A 20741-nucleotide genomic window follows, 5' to 3' on the forward strand; every position below is an offset into this window, starting at 1 on the left:
ATATTGCTAAAAATGTCATTGAAAGTATTTGCAATAATGAATTTATGATTTATAATAATAATAATGGTAACACTTTACAATAAGGTTCCATTTGTTACACATTAGTTAAACTAACAATGAAAAATACTTCTAAAGCATTTATTAATCTTAGTTCATGTTAATTCCAACATTTACTAATACATTATTACAATTAAAAAGTTTGATCTATTATTGTTATTTAATAGACCTCAGATAACATGGACTAACAACGAACAGTTGTATTTTTATTAACTAACGTTAACAAAGATGAATAAGTACTGTAACAAATGTATGCTCTTTATTAGTTAATGCATTACTTTTTTTTTATACATATTTATATATTATGCATTTTATATGTATATTATATACGTATATTTATATATTATACATAGTTAACAGATGGAACCTTATTGTAAAGTGTTACCATAATGATAATGAGTATTATTATTATCGTTATATTTTCATCATCATAATTTTAGCAATTAATATTATTATTAATATAAATTTTAAAAGAATGAAGACATTCTATGTGCTTAACTGTCACAATGATGCTAAAATACAAAAAAAAAAAAGATCCTAAAAATAAGCAAAATATATATTTTTTATATATATAAAAATATGTTTCATTTTTTTATTTTGGGGTCAAATATGAGCCCGGCATTTCTTCATAAGATTCACTTGTTAACCATTAGGACTGTAATTCATTATCACGCTCTGTCATTCTTTTTAGCTTGGAAACTGTATTTAAGAAAACATTTACTCATTTTAAATCCAGGCATAGTGGATTAATTTCACATGTGGAGGACAACCTGGGTACAAAATTAATCAATTTGGCCAAAAAATTCAAATAAACTGAGGCTTTCTAGGGTGACGTTGGCAGAGTTAGCGTTTAAGGTACAGTAAGCTGAGGTGAGTCCAAGCGGGGTGATATTAAATTACAGCAGCGTAGCTATGAGCGTTTACACCACAAAGCACAGCTGGACTCACTTCTTTACAGTCCAACAGCACAAATCATCAAAGACACAGGAGAAATACAATCCTTCAGCTGTCAACCCCACTGTATTCAGGTTGTGTGCGACATAGAGAGGTAAATTATTTAGAATCAACTTCTTTATCAAACATTTTGTTTTAGAGAAATTTAGGGTGCCTGCAACCACCAGAAGCATCTGACAGATCTGCAGAACCATATATTAAAATATGAATTACAATAATGGTTCCCTCATCTATGTTTACACAACCATATGAGACCTTTAAGCAGATACGATGGGGACGACACAATGTCAGGACAAACTGAGGTGTTTCAAACAAACACTAATCTTAGACCAGTGAAGAGAGTGAACAAACCCAGAATCAGATGGAAAGATCTCTTTACAAGCACTCTGAAAAGACACGTAAAAATATTTAGTTATTTCATTTTCAGGGTTTACCTGACTTTTTGATTGCCCATGATTAGTTTTATACATATTTTACTTTGACTCTTCAATTTTTAGGTTAAACATCTCTCTCCTGTCTGTAATGTTTGCTTGTCACACCTTAAATAGGGCCAGTGCCTCATTCAAACAAACCACTGATAAAGCAGCAAAATAACCAGAAAAGCAGGAAATTAATTTTCATTTTCGCCACTATTTTAAGAAACAAAATCAGTCAACTGATCCCAACAGTGATCAGTGTAAGAAATGTGGCTCCTTAATTTAAATGAAAGCCAATTATACTTCACATAAATGTGATACATTGATCAATCAGTAAATTTTCATCTGCTATGCTGGTTTTTGCTAAAATAACTCTGGGGAATGATGGTACACTCAGCATGAGAATATTATGTGGCAAAATAAAACAACTGCAATGGCTTGAAGCTCAGGTCAAGATAATGAATTACGTGGAGTGTAATCAGATGAGAGCAAAAACGATACTAAATGAAGAAAATAAGGCCAGTGCAGACTATAACATCTTTCAGAGCAGCCAAACAACCAACAGCATTTAAGACTTACTGCCAATTGAACATTCAAAATGAACTAGTTAAAAGTGCCAGTTAATTTTCACCAATTAACGGGGGCTTGCACAATTAAACTAAGTCACGGCTGTCGCGAATAAAGTAAAAATAAAATGAAAAGTGTTGATTACGGCGTTAAATTTAGATCCATTCATTCTGCATCCTATTTATTTTTACATGTTTACAGCACTGCACAATTTAACCAATCACACACGATTCTGTTGAGCATATGAATGCATGAGTCATCGCTGAAACACCGGAGTTCTGTTCAGTGCGTGTGCTCGCAGACTGAATTCTGCACTCCCGCAAATTCTCTGATCATAAACAGACTGCAGATGTGGCCTACATACGATGCAAGCAAGAGATTCATTCATCATACAGTGTAGACAGCTTCATTGATTATAACGGGTGTTGTTAGAGAGTGCTTAAACTCATGCTAGACTTAAGTCAGTGATAATGTTCTTTAATGTAAATGTCCTTTGCTCACATTCTGTATATGACTGATTTGCTGTTTGAATAACTGTGGAAACTGAAGCGTTATAATTAGTAACTAACAATGTTTTTATTAAACTGTGCTCATGTTAAATACAAATTCAGTCCTATTAAAAATATTTTACACGACACCCATATTGCCAAAAAACAGGTTGATGTGCGTAGTTAATGGATTACACAAACATTAGGCTACTTCTAGCCTTACCCTGGAGTTGGTTCACCCTCCACCTATGTCTGTTTTATCAATAACTGAATTGTTCGTTTCACAGCCCAATTCGATATAATATTAAAACTACAATGCTCAGTTTAAATAAATAAATAAAAATTAATTTAAAGCTTAATTGTGTAACCTCTGAATCACTGGATTAAAAACTAATTATTTGTTCTATAAACACATCCTGTCTGCCATTGGTTGACAAAAAAAAAAAAAAAAAAAAAATAGTCCCACCCAAAGATAGTCCCATCCCAAAAACTCGGCAAACGCCATTGGTTGAGTCAAAGTTGCTGTTTTGGGCTGGTCAAAAAATAGCTCACGTCATCAACACATTAATCCAGGGTTATAACTTCAAAATAATCACAAACTTTAGCTTTAAATTTTCCTGATTTGAATTGTCTCTAACATACTTTTCTGTCTATGTTGACATATCAACCACAAAAGCAGATGTTCATAGTCTGAGCTGCCTTATATTCAACTCTTGTTTTCGGACAGAAACGCTACAGAAGCAAGCTTGCAACGTCTCTCTCACATCCAAACACAATGTACACAACAGCAAGCAGAAGAGAGAAAGAGAGGGGGTAAAGGTAAAAAAAAAGGAAAAAAGGAATGAGACTAGAACTGAAAAGTGCTAGGTTGTTCGTAGCGTAATGCGTGCCAGCGCAGGCCCTTACCAGGTTAGTTTTGTTACTAGTTCGAATACGTACGGGTATTCCCAGTAACTGGGGGTCCACCGGCTGCCGGAAGGGCAGCGACTCTGGGTCCTGTCTGTACAGAGCTTCCAGAGTGGGCATTAAAGCCTGGCGGAGCTCGTCAGGTTTAAATACTGATGGAGAGGAAGGAAATAAAGGAAGTAGCAGAGTCAAGAATCAGGCACATAATCATATGAAAATCATGAGTACTGATTTCAAAGCAGTGTTTGTCCTTCATATTAAACTAAGGAAAGGAACATGCACCTGCTGATTCTAGGTCAGAATTAGTAGATTTCATGCAATGACAACTCATATAAATGTAACCACAATATAAAATAACAATAAATAGTTCATTAGTTCATTTTTTAAAGTGCTTTGGTTAATGACTGTATGCAAATTAGATAAGAACATCTGCAGGATCCTTAAAGGTGAAGCATATAATTTCTGTGCCACTAACCAAACACAGACCTTTTTTTCTTTAAATCCTTGATTAAGGGTTATAAACCCTGAACCAAACAAACCAGCTTAAACCAACGAGATCAGTTACACTATTACACACTTTGTTTACACACTATTACACACAATTATTTGAAACGGTGTAATTATTTGACCTGTATACTTGGCAGCTTGAATGAGGATAGAATTACATCCCATGAAGCATTGTAAATAACAATCAAATTAAAAATGGAGACATCTAAAACAAAAAGCATCATGTTTAACTTTTCTGAGACAGTCTACCAATGGATTTTTCCCCAGCACATTATACTTGCATTGAAAAATGGATGGGAAAGGATTAAAAGGAAAATATTTACCCTGTACCCCAAAAGAGTTTTGTGTAAAATGCATCTACGAAGGTGTGTGTGAGTTTGTTTTACCTTTCTTCTTGCTTTGTGTGTTTGTGGGAGTGCTGTTCGTTCCTGCAGCCTCTTCCTCTTTGGGTTCAGTTTTGACTTCCGGCTTCTTGTCCTCGGCTGTCGACCCAGTCGATGTTTCCATTGGCTCTGTCTTACATTCATCGTCTGCAGGCTCCTCCTTCTTTATGTGGCAGACCAATCAAAATAAGGTTAGGGACGGAATCAAAATAAAGATCAAAAAGAAAGGATCAATCACTCGAATGTCTTGGATTTAACAGACATTTTTAATGACTTTCTTTGTCATCCATGTTTCTTTGCTCACCTCAGTCTTAATCTCAGTCTGCATGGCGGCCATTTTCCCTGAGGCCTTATCCTCCGTCTCATTCTCATCCTCTTCTTCCTGCTGTTTGACCTCAGTTTCGGGGTCGAGTGGGGCGGTGGGCTCGGATGATGTTTGCTGTGAGCTAGGGTCAGCACTGCTGTCCGAGGCAGGAGTTGAGGCCTGACCGTCAGCCGTCAGAGACGACTTCTGAGAGAGCTGAGGGGTGGGACAGAACACCAAATTAGGAGAACAACCAATGGCAAACAAAAACAAGAAGGAAAAGCCAAAAACAAACAAACAGCTGATTAAGAGAGAAGAGCAAACAACAAACAAAATGAGAGAGGAACAGCCAACAAGGCGCAGCAGATAGAGAGAACAGCCAATGAGAAATAAACGAAAGGAACAGCACAAATGGCCACATAAAAAAATGAGTCAGAAGGGACGGGAAAAGGGCCAATGGCAAACAAAAATCAGTAGGAACAGAAAATTTGAAAATGCTAAAAAAAAAGTAACAGATACTAAAATAAAAAAAACAGTTAAGAGCAAATAGGGAAAATATGTGTCGGAACAGAACAGTAAAGTAAGAGAAAACATCAGAAGTAACAGTCAAAAAAAAAAAACAGACTCAACAGCCAATGGCAAACAAACGTCAGAAATAATAGCCAGTAACAGTAGTATAGGAGCGAAGAGAGAAAAAATTTCAGAACAAAATCAATAAAGATCAGCCAATGGCAAACAGAAATCAGAGAAACAGCTAACAGAAACAATATCATAAGAGCTAGCAGGGAAATAAAATAAATGCCAGAAAACATCAATAAAGAACAGCAGAGCAAGACAAAACAGCCAATGGCAAACAAAAATCAGAAGGAAGAGACAAAAAACCCAGCAAAGTAATAAAAAGCAGCCAATGGCGAACAAAAGGAACAGCAAATAAAAAAGTAACATACAAACTAGAGAAACACGTGTCAGAAGGAAGTGAAAAAAAGAACAGCAGAGTAAAAGAACAAATAAGAAACCCATAAGCAAAAGTCAACAAAGAACAGCAATATGAATCGAGAGTATGAAGGTAAAGCAAAAACACAGCAGATTAAGAGAGCTTTCATGCTGGGCATGTTTGACGGAATCCTTGGTTCTGTGAAATCAGTTTTTGATTTTGATTTATTTTTTCCCAAATTCTGTTTTCCATCTTCATTTTTCTAGATTCAGTTTAATGGATTAATTAAATTTTAATAAAAAAAAAATGAATTTAACAATTTATTAAACGTTTAACAATGATAGTGCCATAAGAAATGTTTTTTTTTGTTTTTTTCAGAAAATCTGTTGTGTATGTTTAAATTTTTTCTGGATTCTGTGTTGTAGTATTTAAAATGCCCCTATTATGTCATTTTTAAGGTTGCTAATATTGTTTTATGAGTCTGCTAAAACAGGTTTACATGCATGCAAGGTCAAAAAACACAATTAATTCATTTTACCTCATTTCTAAATGATTCGTAAACGACTCGTGCGAAGCAGTTCAAAGAATCAGCCTCTCTAAACCATCACTGCTGTGATTGGTCAGATGGCGCAGTCCTTTGTGATTGGTCTACCGTGTACAGCGCGTGTCGGAAACGAAACGCCCAATGCCATGACGGAATGACAGCTCTGGAGGACAGGTCAATACATTGGTCAGATGGCGCAGTCCTTTGTGATTGGTCTACCGTGTACAGCGCGTGTCGGAAACGAAACGCCCAATGCCATGACGGAATGACAGCTCTGGAGGACAGGTCAATACATAGAAAAGATGGTATCCATTGTACCTTACCAATTCAAGCCGGAGTCTGATGATGAAACGGTTGAACTGGCTGATCGACAAGAGACTGATTCGCAAGCACGACTGGAGCAGGACGTTTCTCAGTGAAACGGTTGAACTGGCTGATCGACAAGAGACTGATTCGCAAGCATGACTGGAGCAGGACGTTTCTCAGTGGTAAGTGTCAAGTGTTAACAAGTTCGTGGTAATTATAAGATGTGATAAAATAAATTTACTCTCACAGCGTAGGATACAGCATCTTCTCGACAAGATGTTAACCACACGGAAATTTTACTGTGTTTGTGGGCGGGCAAGTTGGCGCCGTAGAACGTGGGCAGACATTATGCAAATGTGTTACTTCGTGACGTACAGCTGTAACAGAATAAGATTCGAATTCCTGACGACTCGTTTAGGCGCTTGCGAGCTAATTATAAGATGTGATAAAATAAATTTACTCTCACAGCGTAGGATACAGCATCTTCTCGACAAGATGTTAACCACACGGAAATTTTACTGTGTTTGTGGGCGGGCAAGTTGGCGCCGTAGAACGTGGGCAGACATTATGCAAATGTGTTACTTCGTGACGTACAGCTGTAACAGAATAAGATTCGAATTCCTGACGACTCGTTTAGGCGATTGCGAGCTGACCCTTTTTTTTTGATAGCGGCTTCACAGCTTTGCAGATAGTTTATGTTCACATACAGCTACATGACACACTGCATGAAAGGTAATATTCGAAAAAGCATAATAGGGGAACTTTAATACATACTTATTATCAAAAACGGTTGTAAATCTAATGCATACAACAATTTAGTCTTTTAAAATGTAATCAAATTAAATTTGAACAATTGTTTCATTTGTGGCGAACACAGTCCTGCACAACAAAGGTTTACAGTTTAAATTAAAACATGGACAAAAAATGTGATATTCCCCCCAAAAAATAACATTTTAATAAACTGTATTATTACTGTTATTACTTTGAGAAATATAATCTAATTCACACAGACATGCAGACCACATATTTAAATGCCAGTCTTTTTGTGCTTTAATATTCAAAGACACTAGTTCATACTGTGATTTGATTAAGTGTACAGCCCTACTTTTGATTTATTCATCCAAATTTTGACAAATTCTATGGCATTTCACATTATAGTGTAAATTAAATTTTTGCTATTCCACGATTCTGATGTGTTTTCCGCATCACGGAAATCATAGGGCCCTAAATTCACAGCAGAACAATGATAAATGGAGGCTCTTCAGTGACAGTCAACTTATGAGACGATGTGAAGATATAAGCAAAAACACCCCAAACAAACATTCTCGATTGTGATACTCACAGGAGTGTGTGGGTGTGCACAAAGCCCGTGTGCATTCTGGGAAGGCACAGATGATGCTAGCCCTGTTTGGGGGCCTCCAGCGGCTCCGCCTCCATGCGACTGCTGCTGTAGCTGACTGGCTTTTTCTGAGCCCACCCCCTGTGCCATCGGGGGCAGCTGTGTTGCGGGTGGGGCCATAGTGGTCGAAGAAGTGGGGGTGTGGGGCTGGGGGGTCTGGTTACCCGGCAACTGCGGGGGCGTTTGGTGTGGGGCAGGGGCAGGGGTGAGGCTGCGTGCAGGAGAAGGGGAGTTTTGGCGTAAGGGAGGACAGTGCGTGTGCAATCCGGGCTGCGGAGCAGGTGGGGCGAGGTTGGATGGAGGCCCCTGAGGGCCGACAGTGGCTCCGGAGCCAGAGACTGCTGCCTGGGTTTGAGCTACTGGACTACTGACTGCCAGCGATGGTGGAGTGGGCATCTGATTCTAAAAGAGAAAGACAACAAACAAATGAGACTTAGCTGGGTGGTATTACTATACATCGAGGGCTGGGCGATGTATTCAATATTTACAACACATTCCTGATAGTTTTGTTGGTTTTGTAACACTACGCATTGTGAATATTGCAGTGATCTTAAGTTTGTTATGTTTCCTATTTCTGTCCATTTCAAAGAATCTGTTCAACTGATTCAGCAATTCACTTGAGTAAATTCTTACAGCATTAATGTGGCTAAACATTATGCTAAATGTTATGCTTAAATCTCATTAAAACAGTACTTTTACTAAAATTGTGCATTTTAGTCATTCATATTCATTCATATTAGTCATTCATATGGTCTTTCACAATCCACAAGTTTCCTACGCCCCATGAGGCCTTGCGTCAAAAGTGGGAGCGTCTTCCGGTTCGAAGTAAACAAGTGGGACGTGACACTCACTCATTCATTCAACAGTTGACAGTCAGTCATTCAAGATTTAGCGATTCAAACTTGCTAACGATGTGAAAACACAACTTCAACAAACTTAAAAAGGGTGAAATAACAGTACCTTTACCCTCCTCGGTAGATGGTTGGGACGATGGCCTCATATCACGTACGGTAGCATTTTTAGCAATTTTGTAGATTCAGTAACTTAGCCTGTGATGGTAAGGCGATGAACAATTTGAAAAGCTCAGAGGCGTATCAGTATCTACTGATAAAGTCGGTCGGGTGTTATTTAAGGATGTCGGAAACGACCTTATGATTCTGAAAGCGGACATTGAGCCGATCCAGAGCCTACACATATCACATCATAAGACTTGGGTGCTAGCGTCAGTGACAGATAACATCATGTATTGCAGGGCCAGGACGCTCTTGTAGTCATGCAGCAGCACTTTTGTGGAAGGTCAGTAAAGTAAGGGCACGAAAATTGTTTATTGTATTGTGATATTATTAATTAACTAATAAATGTACTAAACTGAACTGTTTACTGTGTGTCATTCATGTTCTGCATATGTTACTTCACAGTAGCCTTCACTTACAATCTTTAGTCTAAGATTGTTGGATGATAAAAATTAGCACACAAAGTACTAGGGATGCACCGAAATGAAACTTCTAGGCCGAAAACGAAAACTCTGGATGCACTTGGCTGAAAACCGAAACCGAAAATGCTTTGTAAAAATAATTTATTTTATTAAATAATATAAAGTAATTTTGTAAGACTTTTAATGAAAATGACACAAAAAATTGGACAGAAAATATATTAATATTAAATGTCAATATTTTATTTTTATTCAGTATTATCAGAGCATGTGAGCAGAGCATAGCGGGGAGCAGATCAGTGAATGAGAGGGTAGCGTCATTTTACATGCGTTGCCCAGTACAGCTGAACTACACCATGTTACATGTTACATACAGTAGCGCTATTGCAAACAGCAACAAGTTTACTACATAGAAATTTCCTGCCGGCACGTAACGTGCGGAGCGTCACAGTGACAGCGGCTTGAGGGAGAGTGAAACCTGCGTGCTGAACACTGCTGGGCGGTGCAGCGCGCCATATATTTTCGGCCGTTTTTCTCTTTCGGCCGAAAACCGAAAATGCCATTTTCAGCAGCCGAAATTTCGGTGCATCCCTATAAAATACCATTGGTACATACTACTTCCGCCACCTCACCGGAAGTTGTACCCAAGTTCTTTTTTTACAGTAGCGCCTCCTGTAAACAGGTGGATAGATCACAACAGAAAAACTCTTTTAGCCACCAAAAGACAAATCATATTAGACGCATTAGAGACAACAAGCTGTACTGAGTAATATGGTAAGAATGTGTTTTAATAGCTGACCTGTGGCATGGCTCCCTGCCCCGCAGGTTGGTTCAGGCCGACCGCTCCCTGGCCCAGTCCAGCACCCGTGCCTGGAAACTGGTTCTGCATGTACTGGTTTTGTAATTGGGGTAAGTTGGGTTGAGTCATTCGAGGTGTTCCCTGCATACCCATCTAAAAATACACAATAAAGACTCTAAATAAACACTTAATCAGTTAAATTATTTGCCCCTCTTTAGGTCACAGGTAATTTTACCTGATTGAGGTTTGCTCCCATGGGCAGGGGTGGCGTTGCCCTTTGTCCCATTGGCTGTTGCATCCCCACCTGGGCAAACTGATTCATACCTGCACAAAAGGTTTACAAAACAAAACACAAAAACAGTGATTTATAGATGTTCAAAAAAACTGCTTCAACTTCAGACCATTTAGTGAGTGTGCCATACCAGCAGGATTCTGCATGCGGTTGACCATCTGATTGGGTCCAGCAGCTTGAACTAAGGACGGATCTGATTGGGGACCATCTACGAAAGACCAGATCATCCATCACAAACAGCATTATCTGATTTAACTGTGTGTGTGTTTGTACTGTAATACATGGTTTACATTTAAAGGAACAGTTCACCCAAAAATGAAATGTTTCTCCATCAGAACAGATTTGGAGAAATGTAGCTTTACATCACTTGCTCACCAATGTATCCTCTGCAGTGAATGGGTGCCGTCAGAATGAGAGCCCAAACCGGCTAATAAAATCATCACAATAAGTCACAAGTAAACCACATAACTGAAAAACTGTGTGTTTATAATAAACAAATCCATTAAGACGTTTTTAACTTTAAACCATTGCTTCCAGCTATGAACTCGTATTTTAGTCAGAAGCAACAGTTTATAGTTAAAACGCCTTAATGTTGGATTTGTTTCTTACAAGCACACAGCTTTTCACTTCACAAGACGTTAATTGATGGACTGGAGTCATGTGGATTACTGTGACGTTTTTATCAGCTGTTCGGACTCTCATTCTGACGGCACCCATTCACTGCAGAGGATCCATTAGTGAGCAAGTGATGTAATACTACATTTCTCCAAATCTGATCCGATGAAGAAACAAACTCATCTACATCTTGGATGGGATGAGAATGAGTGAATTTTTAGCAAAGTTTCATTTTTGGGTGAACTATTCCTTTAAGGTCAGTGTATGTGTACGTACTGGGTGGCTGTGCCTGATTCATGCCAGCTGGTGCTTGAGGTAGAGCACTGTTGGGCATGCCAGGCTGAGCTGGCATCATACCCTGCTTCTGTAGTCTGGTTCTCCTCTTCTCCTCCAGCTCCTTCTGAATCTTATAAATCTTCTCCGCCAAAAAGTGGTAATACTCCGCCTGGAAAAGATAAACAGGACTATCATTCTTACAATTCGTTTTAAACATTTACAATGTTTCGGTTCAAAGTGCTTTTCAAGCAGCTTTTAGTGAAGACAGAAAAATTAATGGATGTATCACGCCTGGTTAAGATGAGGTTTTCCAGCGCTCTGTCCAGCACTAGACTGTGACAGCTGCATCATGAGTAAAATGTCAGGAATCAAGTGATTCTGTGGATTCACTTAGATATTTACCAAATATAATCCACAGACATGAGACTGTGCAAGCGTTTTCTTACCCTGCTGTTGGCGGATTCGTACATGTCGCCCTCCACTTTGCGAGCGTAAGCTACAAGGTTTTCCATCCGCCGATCCTTCAGTGCTGCAGGGTCTGGAGTGGGGAAGATAGCCTGCACACTACTCACACACACACACACGACGCGACACACACACACACACACACGACACATGTAACAGTGAGTTCACGAAATTAAACAGCACCCTATGTGTGACTTTCAAATTTTGTGTGATAAACTAGATAAGGATTTTAAATCGTTTTGTGGAGAGTGAGTTCACAAAGAGTAAATTCAATTAAATCAGTACTATTTCAGTATCACTGAGATTCTATTATAGTTTTTTTATTAATATTTTGAATTAGCTTTTATTTTACATTTTAATTTTCTATTAAAGTTTCAGTAATTGTGTTTTTAGCTTTTGTCTATACGTTTTCTACAAATTTTTATTTCAGTTTTAGATTTAGTTAAGTACATCAGCTTGAAAATGAGAAATGTTGCCCTGATAGCTAGCTGAAATAAAATGTCACATTTTATTTCAGTTAAAATTTATTTCATGTAACAATTTTTGTTTCAGTTTTAGTCATATAAAAACGTATAAAATAAAAATATTTTAAAAATATATAAAAATATTTGAGTTACGTATAAATAGATATATTTGTAACTGTACACTATCCTTCAAAAATATCGTTTAAGAAATTAATACTTTTATTCAGCAAGGACACATTAAATGGATCAAAAGTAACAGTAAAGACATTTATAATGTCACAAAAGATTTCTATGCTGTTTTTCTGGACTTTCTATTCATTGAACAGTAATGTGTGTGTGTGTGTAAAAAATGACCAAAAGTCTTTCATTATCAATGAGAGGTGCTTTCTTGTGACAGGAGCAACAGTGACTGTTTTAGTGGGTCTTTATTAATTTATCATAAATGTAAAATTCCCAAACATATTTCTACTCTTTCTACATCTATTTCTAATAATAGATGTATAAACTGACAGGCAGGATAGGATAGACTGTTAGCATATCACTCACAGTTTGTGTACGAGGTGATTGCGGAGGTCCTGTGTGATGTCTTCATGCCAGTTCTTCCTCATTCCTGCAGAGGGAGGTGTGGCTGTCGCTGCAGAACCCATGTTACCAACACCAGAGCCGTCATTCATCAGACTGCAAGAAAAAGAGACAAATCATCAAACATCAACATAAAGCTTTCACTGACCAATCCATTTAAACCAGACCTGGCCCACTGAGCCGCAGTGATGTACAGTACCTCTGAGGAGTCATGTTCCTGTGCAGCATGCCGTCAGGCAGCATTCCTGGATGCTGGTTCGTTATTGGAGCGCCAACTCCACCGTTCACTCCCATTGAGTTCCCACCTGCTGGGGCACACAGTTTAAGACACTGTAGGCAAGACATTTTAAGGATGTGCACTAGCTGACCAGCTTTTAAACTAACTGAAAAAACACAAGATGCATGATTAATAACGAAATAAAAATTAAACTGTGACTTGGCATTGTGCATTTATCAAACTATCTAGCAGTAACACCTGTACACAAAGCAGCTCTGCACTCATAAAGACTACTTCATCAGGCATTACAGGAAAGATGACATGATTCTAGTCTTTCACACTTCTTGTCTTGTTCTACACAAACACTTAAAAAAATACCATTAAATAACATTAGTGGATTTAGATGTAGGCTTATAGAAACTCTCACCTATATTGTTGAGCGTCCTCATGCCGGGTTGAGCGGGTACAGAGGTCTGCTGATTTTGACTGGATGCCTGGTTGCCCTGGTAGGTGAGTCCGAGGGCGGCGTACGCCCTTTCAATGGAGCTTGGGTCAATCTGACTGGGTGGGTTTAAGTTTGGGGCTGAAGGCTGACCACCGGGTAATGACCCACCTAACGGACCACCCATGCCCATCCCAGCACCTCCCAGCAGAGCTAGAGAGAAAGATAACCAAAGGATGAAAGATTGAACATTTCTTTTTAAATATTAGCATATGTTGATATTGTAGTATTTTAGTATAAAAGATGATAATGTCATAAGTCAATAGAATCCAGTGCCTTTCATTTCATGGGCGAAAACAGCTGAAACATTCTTCTAAATATCTGAGTAGCATTTGTGTGTATTAACTCACACTGCTGGTTTCTTTTGTCTCCGGCGCTTTTAAGCGGCAGGCAGACGGGACAGTCATGCCGTGTGCAGTTCTTCCAGTGAGAGATGATCTGCCTGGAGGATGCGCAGTGAGCCACTGCAGAGGAACCACAAGCATTTAAGATGCCATATCATCTTGTTTATGTGTGGGAAAATAAAATATGATTGAAAGAAGATAAATAGGTGGCAACGCTCACCCTGGCAGGATTTGCCGGCCTGACAGTGTGTCATGTGATTAAGGACGTTCTTCATGGTTCTGCAGTGGGGCAGGCTGCACTGGCGGACCTCTCCGTTGGCCTGCTCTCTGCGATGGCACTTATGAGCATGAAGTAACAGCACTAACTGCTGCTGAATGAGTTTACGCTTCTCTGGGTCCGCTGCAGGGGGCGCCGCTGCCCCGCCTGGGCCCGATACGCCACCCACCACACCTGAGCTCTGCTGGAGACAGACAGAAAGAGGGTTTTCAAGGGTCAGGATTTCATGTTCCTGCTGCTGCAGAGTGTTGAGGATCAGAGAATTAGCTGGAGTTGACTGGAGTTTCCATTAGCAAAGATGGCAGCATACACGCTACCATTCAAGTTTGGGAACGGTATGTTTTTTTGTTTTTAAAGAAGTCTCTTATGTTGACCAAGGCTGCATTTGTTTGATCAAAAATACAGAAGAAAAGATAATATTGTGAAATGTTATTACAATTTAAAATAACTGTTTTCTATTTTTAAATGTAATTTATTCCTTTGATGGTAAAGCTGGATTTTCAGCATCATTACTCCAGTCTTGATGTTGAAAACTGTGATATAAATGCAAACCTGCACACTTTTTTCAACATTTTAAGATTATGAATGTATAGATTCTGCAGAATAGTTCTAATATGGTAAAATGTGTTATTGAGAATACTTTAATCTTACTTGTAGCAAGAAAAGCAAATTAGCCAGAAATTATTTATACATTTTATTTAAACAACATTTATTCAAAACTAGGGATGGGACCAAAATTTTGTCTGTCGAAAGTATTCGCAAGAAACTGCAACTTTAACAGATCAGATAACTGTAACTTTGATATAGATGAATTTAAGCATTAAATTATTGGCATATTTTACTGAGAAGACCTTGTTGCTGCAAATACAAATATTTTTATTGCATAATAATCAGCTTGAGAATGTTATTGTGTTCTGCACATAAATATGTCAGAAAAGCAAGAGCTGTGTCTTAAAGTTTATTCTAAAAATATACACATTTTTTTGACTATTTTAGATATAAGGTCACACTAATCTACATAAGTTGGTGTAATTGCTTATATACACATTAACTGAAAAAAAAAAAAGCATTTTGATTTTGTCTTTCAGTCCAGTGAGTCCAGAATTTCCAGTAGCTAGTTTTCATTGCAGTGCATCACTATTGAAAGCACTTTCAAGATTAAAACTAAATGAAAATGGGGTTATTGATGTGTAGAATTTCATAAATAATGGGCTTTCAAATTGTGCAGAAATCTGGGGAAACAAATTGTGTGACTACTAGGACTGCACGATAAATCGCATGCGATATTTAACGCGCATCTTATCAGTAAAGCCGGTTCTGTAATCAGCGGTAAATCTCCATCACCTGTGGGCTTTCACATTGAGCAGCATTAACTACACAGAGCCGTTGTTCACTGACAAAGCCGCGCAAAAAAATCACGCGAATATGAACGTGGTTTTGCACAGCTCGTCAGTAACTACACAGAGCCGTTGTTCACTGATGAGCTGCGCAAAAAAATCACGCGAATATGAACGTGGTTTTGCGCAGCTCGTCAGTGAACAACGGCTCTGTGTAGTTAATGCTGCTCAATGTGAATGCCCGCAGGTGATGGAGATTTACCGCTGATTACAGAACCGGCTTTACTGATAAGATGCGAGTTAAATATCGCATGCGATTTATCGTGCAGCCCTAGTGACTACCCATAAATAATCAATCAACAGGTTCTGTGTCTGTGGGATAAACCACTGGCTGAGCTCTGAGGGGAAATGATAACAGAAGGCTCTTGGTGGCCAGTTAGAGAAGGAATTAAATCCCTTCAGTCAGAGAGGGTCAGGGAATGTGTGTGTGCATGTGGTTCGCTATGACAATTTCCATATAGTTCTCTCACCATGCCAACCATGTTCTGCCCATGCTGAGGTTTCTTGTCTATGTTGAACTGGTTAATGCTGTTGGGTTGACCCGCTTTGTTTTGGAGCTGAGGCCCAAGGGACTGTCCTCCGCACTGACCATATGAACCGCCGTAGGGTCCTGGAGCACCCATCATTCCCATCTGAGAGAAAAAAACAAACAAAAAAACAAAGAACTCTAATCAAAAATGAAAATGAGCTGGTATATCAGTCTCAAGGGTTTCAATTATAACAGAATCTGATCCATCATCCTGAGCAGAATCATAAACCATCAAAGATGAGCTTAGAAAAAATTGAGAGAATGTTAACAGCAAAACAAGAAAATGATCAATAGATGAGAATCAATCTTTCAGCCTGTTCGACTCTCACGTTCTCATCGTTTCCTCACCGCATACGTATTAATGTCAGAGACACTGTGGTATCAATTCTGCAAAATAAACCTCAAAACAGCTGCTAAAAATCTAGAAGAACCCAGCAAAACAAAAAAAGAAAATGTCATTCCCTCTTTTTTCTGCCCATTTCCTACGGTCCAGGTTGTGCAATCGCCTGTGAATCAACAAAATGGTGCACACAGTTCCTCGCATGAGGGTGTAGAGAAGGTTTTTTTTAAACTCAGGTCAGTTTTGGTGTGAACGATCACATCACTGAACGTCTCATTCAAACCAAAGAAACACCACCAGATCTTTATTCTTTCACTTGAATAGTCTATTTCACTACCTGATTTCTACAACAGTCTTACTAGACAAAAACTGAACAAAAGGTTGTGTTTTTAAAGGAGGGGAATAGTGTGCTGTCATAAGAACATAAGTCGTCAGATTTGTCTGATCCGACGATGAAAAAACTGAAATTTCAGAATTTAGTTTTTAAACCAAGCAACCAACGATAAACACTACGAGTGTGACAAGTTCTATTCATTATAAAGTTTGAAAATAAGAAAACGTGGCCTTTAAAAGTCATAAATCCTGAGAACGTTCTGTTTGACCTTTAATTTCTAATATTAGCTTCTCTCTAAAGCAACTTGAGCATAAAGTGTGGGCCCAGGACTGATAGAACATTCATTGTGCTTTTTGTTCTCTCCATGAAATAGTTTGACAACTGTTGAAACAGGAAGTTGGGACAGAAGGGCTTAAAAGGGCTTGCACTTTTAGTAAAAATAAATAAATAAAATTAATTTTAAAAATTAAAACGTGCCAATGGTCTTTATTTATTCATTTCATTGGGTCTTTTTCAATTTTTCAATTTGTCTAATGAAATGCAACACTCATGTTTGTTTAAAATAATATTAAATTAATTTTAAAAATGTAATAAATATTTATTGTAATTAATAATTAGATCAAAATTAAATATAATCTATACATACACACTACTGTTCAAAAGTAGGCGGTAAAAGGGGGCGGTACGATTTTTATACGTTTGAGTTTCTTATGCTCACCAAAGTTGCATTTATTTGATCAAATATACAGTGAAAACAGTAACATTGTGAAATATAAAAATTGTAAATAACTGTTTTTCATTTTAATATATTTTAAAATGTAAAATACTCCTCTGACGGCAAAGCTGAATTTTCAGCATCATTACTCCAGTCTTCAGTGTCACATGATCCTTCAGAAATCATTCTAATATGCTGATTTGTTGCTCATGAAACATTTCATATTATTACAAATGTTGAAAACAGTTGTGCTGCATAATATTTTTGAGGAACCGTGATACTTTCTTTTCAGAATTCTTGAACAAAGTTCAAAAGAACAGCATTTCTTTTAAATCGCCACCTTGGAATTATAAGGTTCTGCCTGTATTCGGAGAAGTTTTGAGATATTGAGCTTCAAAGTTTTTGCATTCCATATAGATAGAATCTTTTTGTTGTTTTTTGTTTTGCTTTAATAAAAAGTCCCAAAATGTACACAACACAATGTACACACACACAAAAAAATCACATAATGTAAATAAGTTGTTACAGAATAAGAATATGTGAATAACTCAATTTTGACAAAAATGTCAGATAGAAGAACTCTATAATTCCAAGGTGACAAAATATAATTCTTATAACATTATATTACAACATTATATTACATTTAGTTTAATCCTTGATGAAAAAAATTTGATTTCTTAAAAAAAAAAAAAAAAAAAAAAATCTTACTGACCCCAAATTAAATAGCTCTTCCACACAAAACACATCAGTTCATAGATGCATAATGAGATCTAAAACATAAATTCAAGTTAACCTTAAAGCTTGAAGCAAAACCCTTTTGCAAGTGCATGAATGCATTTTAAACTGTACAAACACACAGAAATATTATACTGACACACTGACTTGTTCACACATTACCTTGTTCACTGCTCCTGGTTGCTGCGGTCTCATTGCTGCCTGTGCCGTCTGCTGCCCTGTGTTCTGCTGCTGCAGAGCATCGGGCAGCATGTTCCCGTTACCAACCATGCCCGCATTCATGTTCACACTGGCGTAGCCCATTCTAGGCGCACCATTCATCATCTGCCCTCCCATCATGCTCTGTGGCTGTCCGTTCCCTTTCTGGGCGCCCATCATGCCCCGGTTCAGTCCTGCCACCATGCCAGGCTGCGGCATCATGCCAGGCTGCTGCTGTTGAGGGCCACCCAGTCCCTGAGTAACCGGGGTGCCGCTCAGACCTCCCATCATCCCCAAGGAGGGCACATTACCGGGGTTGCCGGCGGCCGTGGAGGTGGATGGAGGGCAGCCAGGGCGGAGGAGCTCAGACAGGTGCTTGTGTTTGGCTGCTGTGTCCTGGCCCGAGCCGCCCAGAGGGCCCGACATCCCTCCTCCACCCAGACTGGTGTGTAACTGGCTGGGGTCCATCCCGTTAGGAAGGCCCAGGTCAGAGGAGTTAATGAGCTCGTCTGGGAGGTCATGCTCCAGGTCAAATAGAGAGCCAAAATCTGAAAGAAAAGGGAAAAGAGATTTTAATCAGGTTGTTGCTCACAGAAAAATCACTCATAATGAAGTACATCAGAGAATAATTATAGTATGCCCAAAAAACAAGACGTATCCAGCAAAGCCACAGCAAAAGAAACCATATTTTACCCAAGTTGCCAGTTTTTAAATGGTTGAATTGGTTGGTTGGTGTTTTAACGCCATGCCAGCTTCCTTGGTGGATAACAAGTTGAAATAGCATAAAAGAGCCATTTAAAATCCTAGGCTATATAAGGTTTTTAAAGTTTGCTGGTAGTGCTGGTCGGTATACCGGTTCATACCGAATACCGGTGTTTATTTTTTTTATGATATGAATTTTTAAAATACCGCAATACTCGAAAAATGTCGCTTAAACAACATTAGGAACGCGACACTGTTTGAAAGAAGTCCCTTTTCACTGTTGCACTGCGGTGAGGGAACAGCTGTATGTGTTACTAAGCGTCCGTGAAGCCGGTATAATTTTGAAAAATACCGTGATATAAATTTTTGGTCATACCGCCCAGCACTATTTGCTGGAGATAAAAACTTGAGTTTTTAGAAAGAATTTAATCTGATGAGATAAAGTAATACTAAAACACAACAACAAGTGCACAACACGTCTGTAATTTCAATACATCGGGAGGTTAGTTGGCCTCCTCAGTGCATGGGTTGATCCATCACTCTACAGCAAGAAATCTAGACAAATTGACCAAAGCGTGGCAGAACGAATCTCGTTCAACAGTTTACTGCAGCTCCCGTGATGAGAGAAAGACTGAGATTACCGGCTCACAGGAGAGCAGTATGCAGTACAGCCGGTGTGCATGTCCTAATGGTTCATACTAATAAAAAACACATGGCATAATGGACAAGCGGTGGGACAAAATGGGAGGGGGGTTTCCTACATAATGGCAGGTCCTGATAACAGCAACACACCAACGACTAATAAATGCAAAATACTCTAAATATGAAGCAAGCAAGCTTTTGAGTGCAGTCTTCACATTAGTGATAGATCAATATATCAGCCAAGCAATTAATCACAGTATTTGGATTTGAATTTAAGATTATGGTGATAGACCAACAACCGAACACGCTGGGCTGATTTACAGAAGTGCTTTTCACACTTTTTTTCTGTTTTGAAGTCTGCATACAACCCTTTTTGTGCATAGATGAGAGTGCCGCCCCCTTCATTTTTATTTAATTTTATATTTAAAAGGAGAATTTTTAAATGCATGCACATTTTTAAGAGACGCAAATGAGAAAAGTGACAGCATTCAGCCAATTTTATGCTTAAACATTTTTTGCCATGTTTTTTTTCTTTTATTTACATTATAGAATATTTCTAAAAATGACTAAAAATTAACTTGACTTAAATATTCTGAATATTAAAATAAAGTTCTTATGGCTGGTTTATGGGTATCTTTAGGTAACTGCAGATAAAAAAAAAAAAAAAAGGGATTTAATTCAAAGTATTGGTTGTACAAACATTAATTTCTTATTGCCTAGGTGACAACATAAACAATGGCACAACTTACCCCAATTTCCCCTACCTTGTTTACAGTTATCAAGGTTTTTTTTTACTGAAATAAATATTGTATGAAACAAAGTGCTGATTCAAATTCATCCTATTTGCTATTATTAAATTATACATTCAATTATACCATGTTATGTTGATATCAGCATCAACCATTTAAAAACCTGTACTGGAGGACCACTAGAGTTCTTCACTTCTAGACACGCTGCAAAAAAAAAGCTGCTTAAACCAGTCCAGAAAGGTTTGCTGGTCTTAACCGGTCAAGCTGGTTTTACAAGGGTCTTGGACACTTTTCATCTAGTCAAACAGGAAGCCATATTAAGCTAGTTAAAATATAGAGAAACCAGACGAATAAAGTAGCATCTACTGCT

General features: G+C 38.3%; 1 protein-coding gene across 1 annotated transcript in view; it reads right to left on the minus strand.

The window, feature by feature from the left end:
• Positions 1–20741, minus strand: part of LOC107672115 (histone acetyltransferase p300-like) — a 41407-nt gene that overhangs the window by 18224 nt on the left and 2442 nt on the right. The window contains exons 2-17 of the mRNA XM_016465201.1: positions 18243–18826; positions 15898–16059; positions 13974–14214; positions 13760–13873; positions 13335–13562; positions 12890–12995; positions 12655–12786; positions 11626–11743; positions 11180–11348; positions 10419–10496; positions 10232–10320; positions 9997–10149; positions 7709–8167; positions 4583–4798; positions 4282–4441; positions 3422–3540 (exon numbers count right to left, since the gene is read on the minus strand). Coding sequence (XP_016320687.1) covers positions 3422–3540; positions 4282–4441; positions 4583–4798; positions 7709–8167; positions 9997–10149; positions 10232–10320; positions 10419–10496; positions 11180–11348; positions 11626–11743; positions 12655–12786; positions 12890–12995; positions 13335–13562; positions 13760–13873; positions 13974–14214; positions 15898–16059; positions 18243–18826 — 3128 coding nt within the window. The remainder of the gene's footprint in view (positions 1–3421; positions 3541–4281; positions 4442–4582; positions 4799–7708; positions 8168–9996; positions 10150–10231; positions 10321–10418; positions 10497–11179; positions 11349–11625; positions 11744–12654; positions 12787–12889; positions 12996–13334; positions 13563–13759; positions 13874–13973; positions 14215–15897; positions 16060–18242; positions 18827–20741) is intronic.

Source organism: Sinocyclocheilus anshuiensis, unplaced genomic scaffold (genome assembly GCF_001515605.1).
Source record: "Sinocyclocheilus anshuiensis isolate Anshui unplaced genomic scaffold, SAMN03320099.WGS_v1.1 scaffold12, whole genome shotgun sequence".
In the NCBI taxonomy this organism is placed as follows: Eukaryota; Metazoa; Chordata; class Actinopteri; order Cypriniformes; family Cyprinidae; genus Sinocyclocheilus; species Sinocyclocheilus anshuiensis.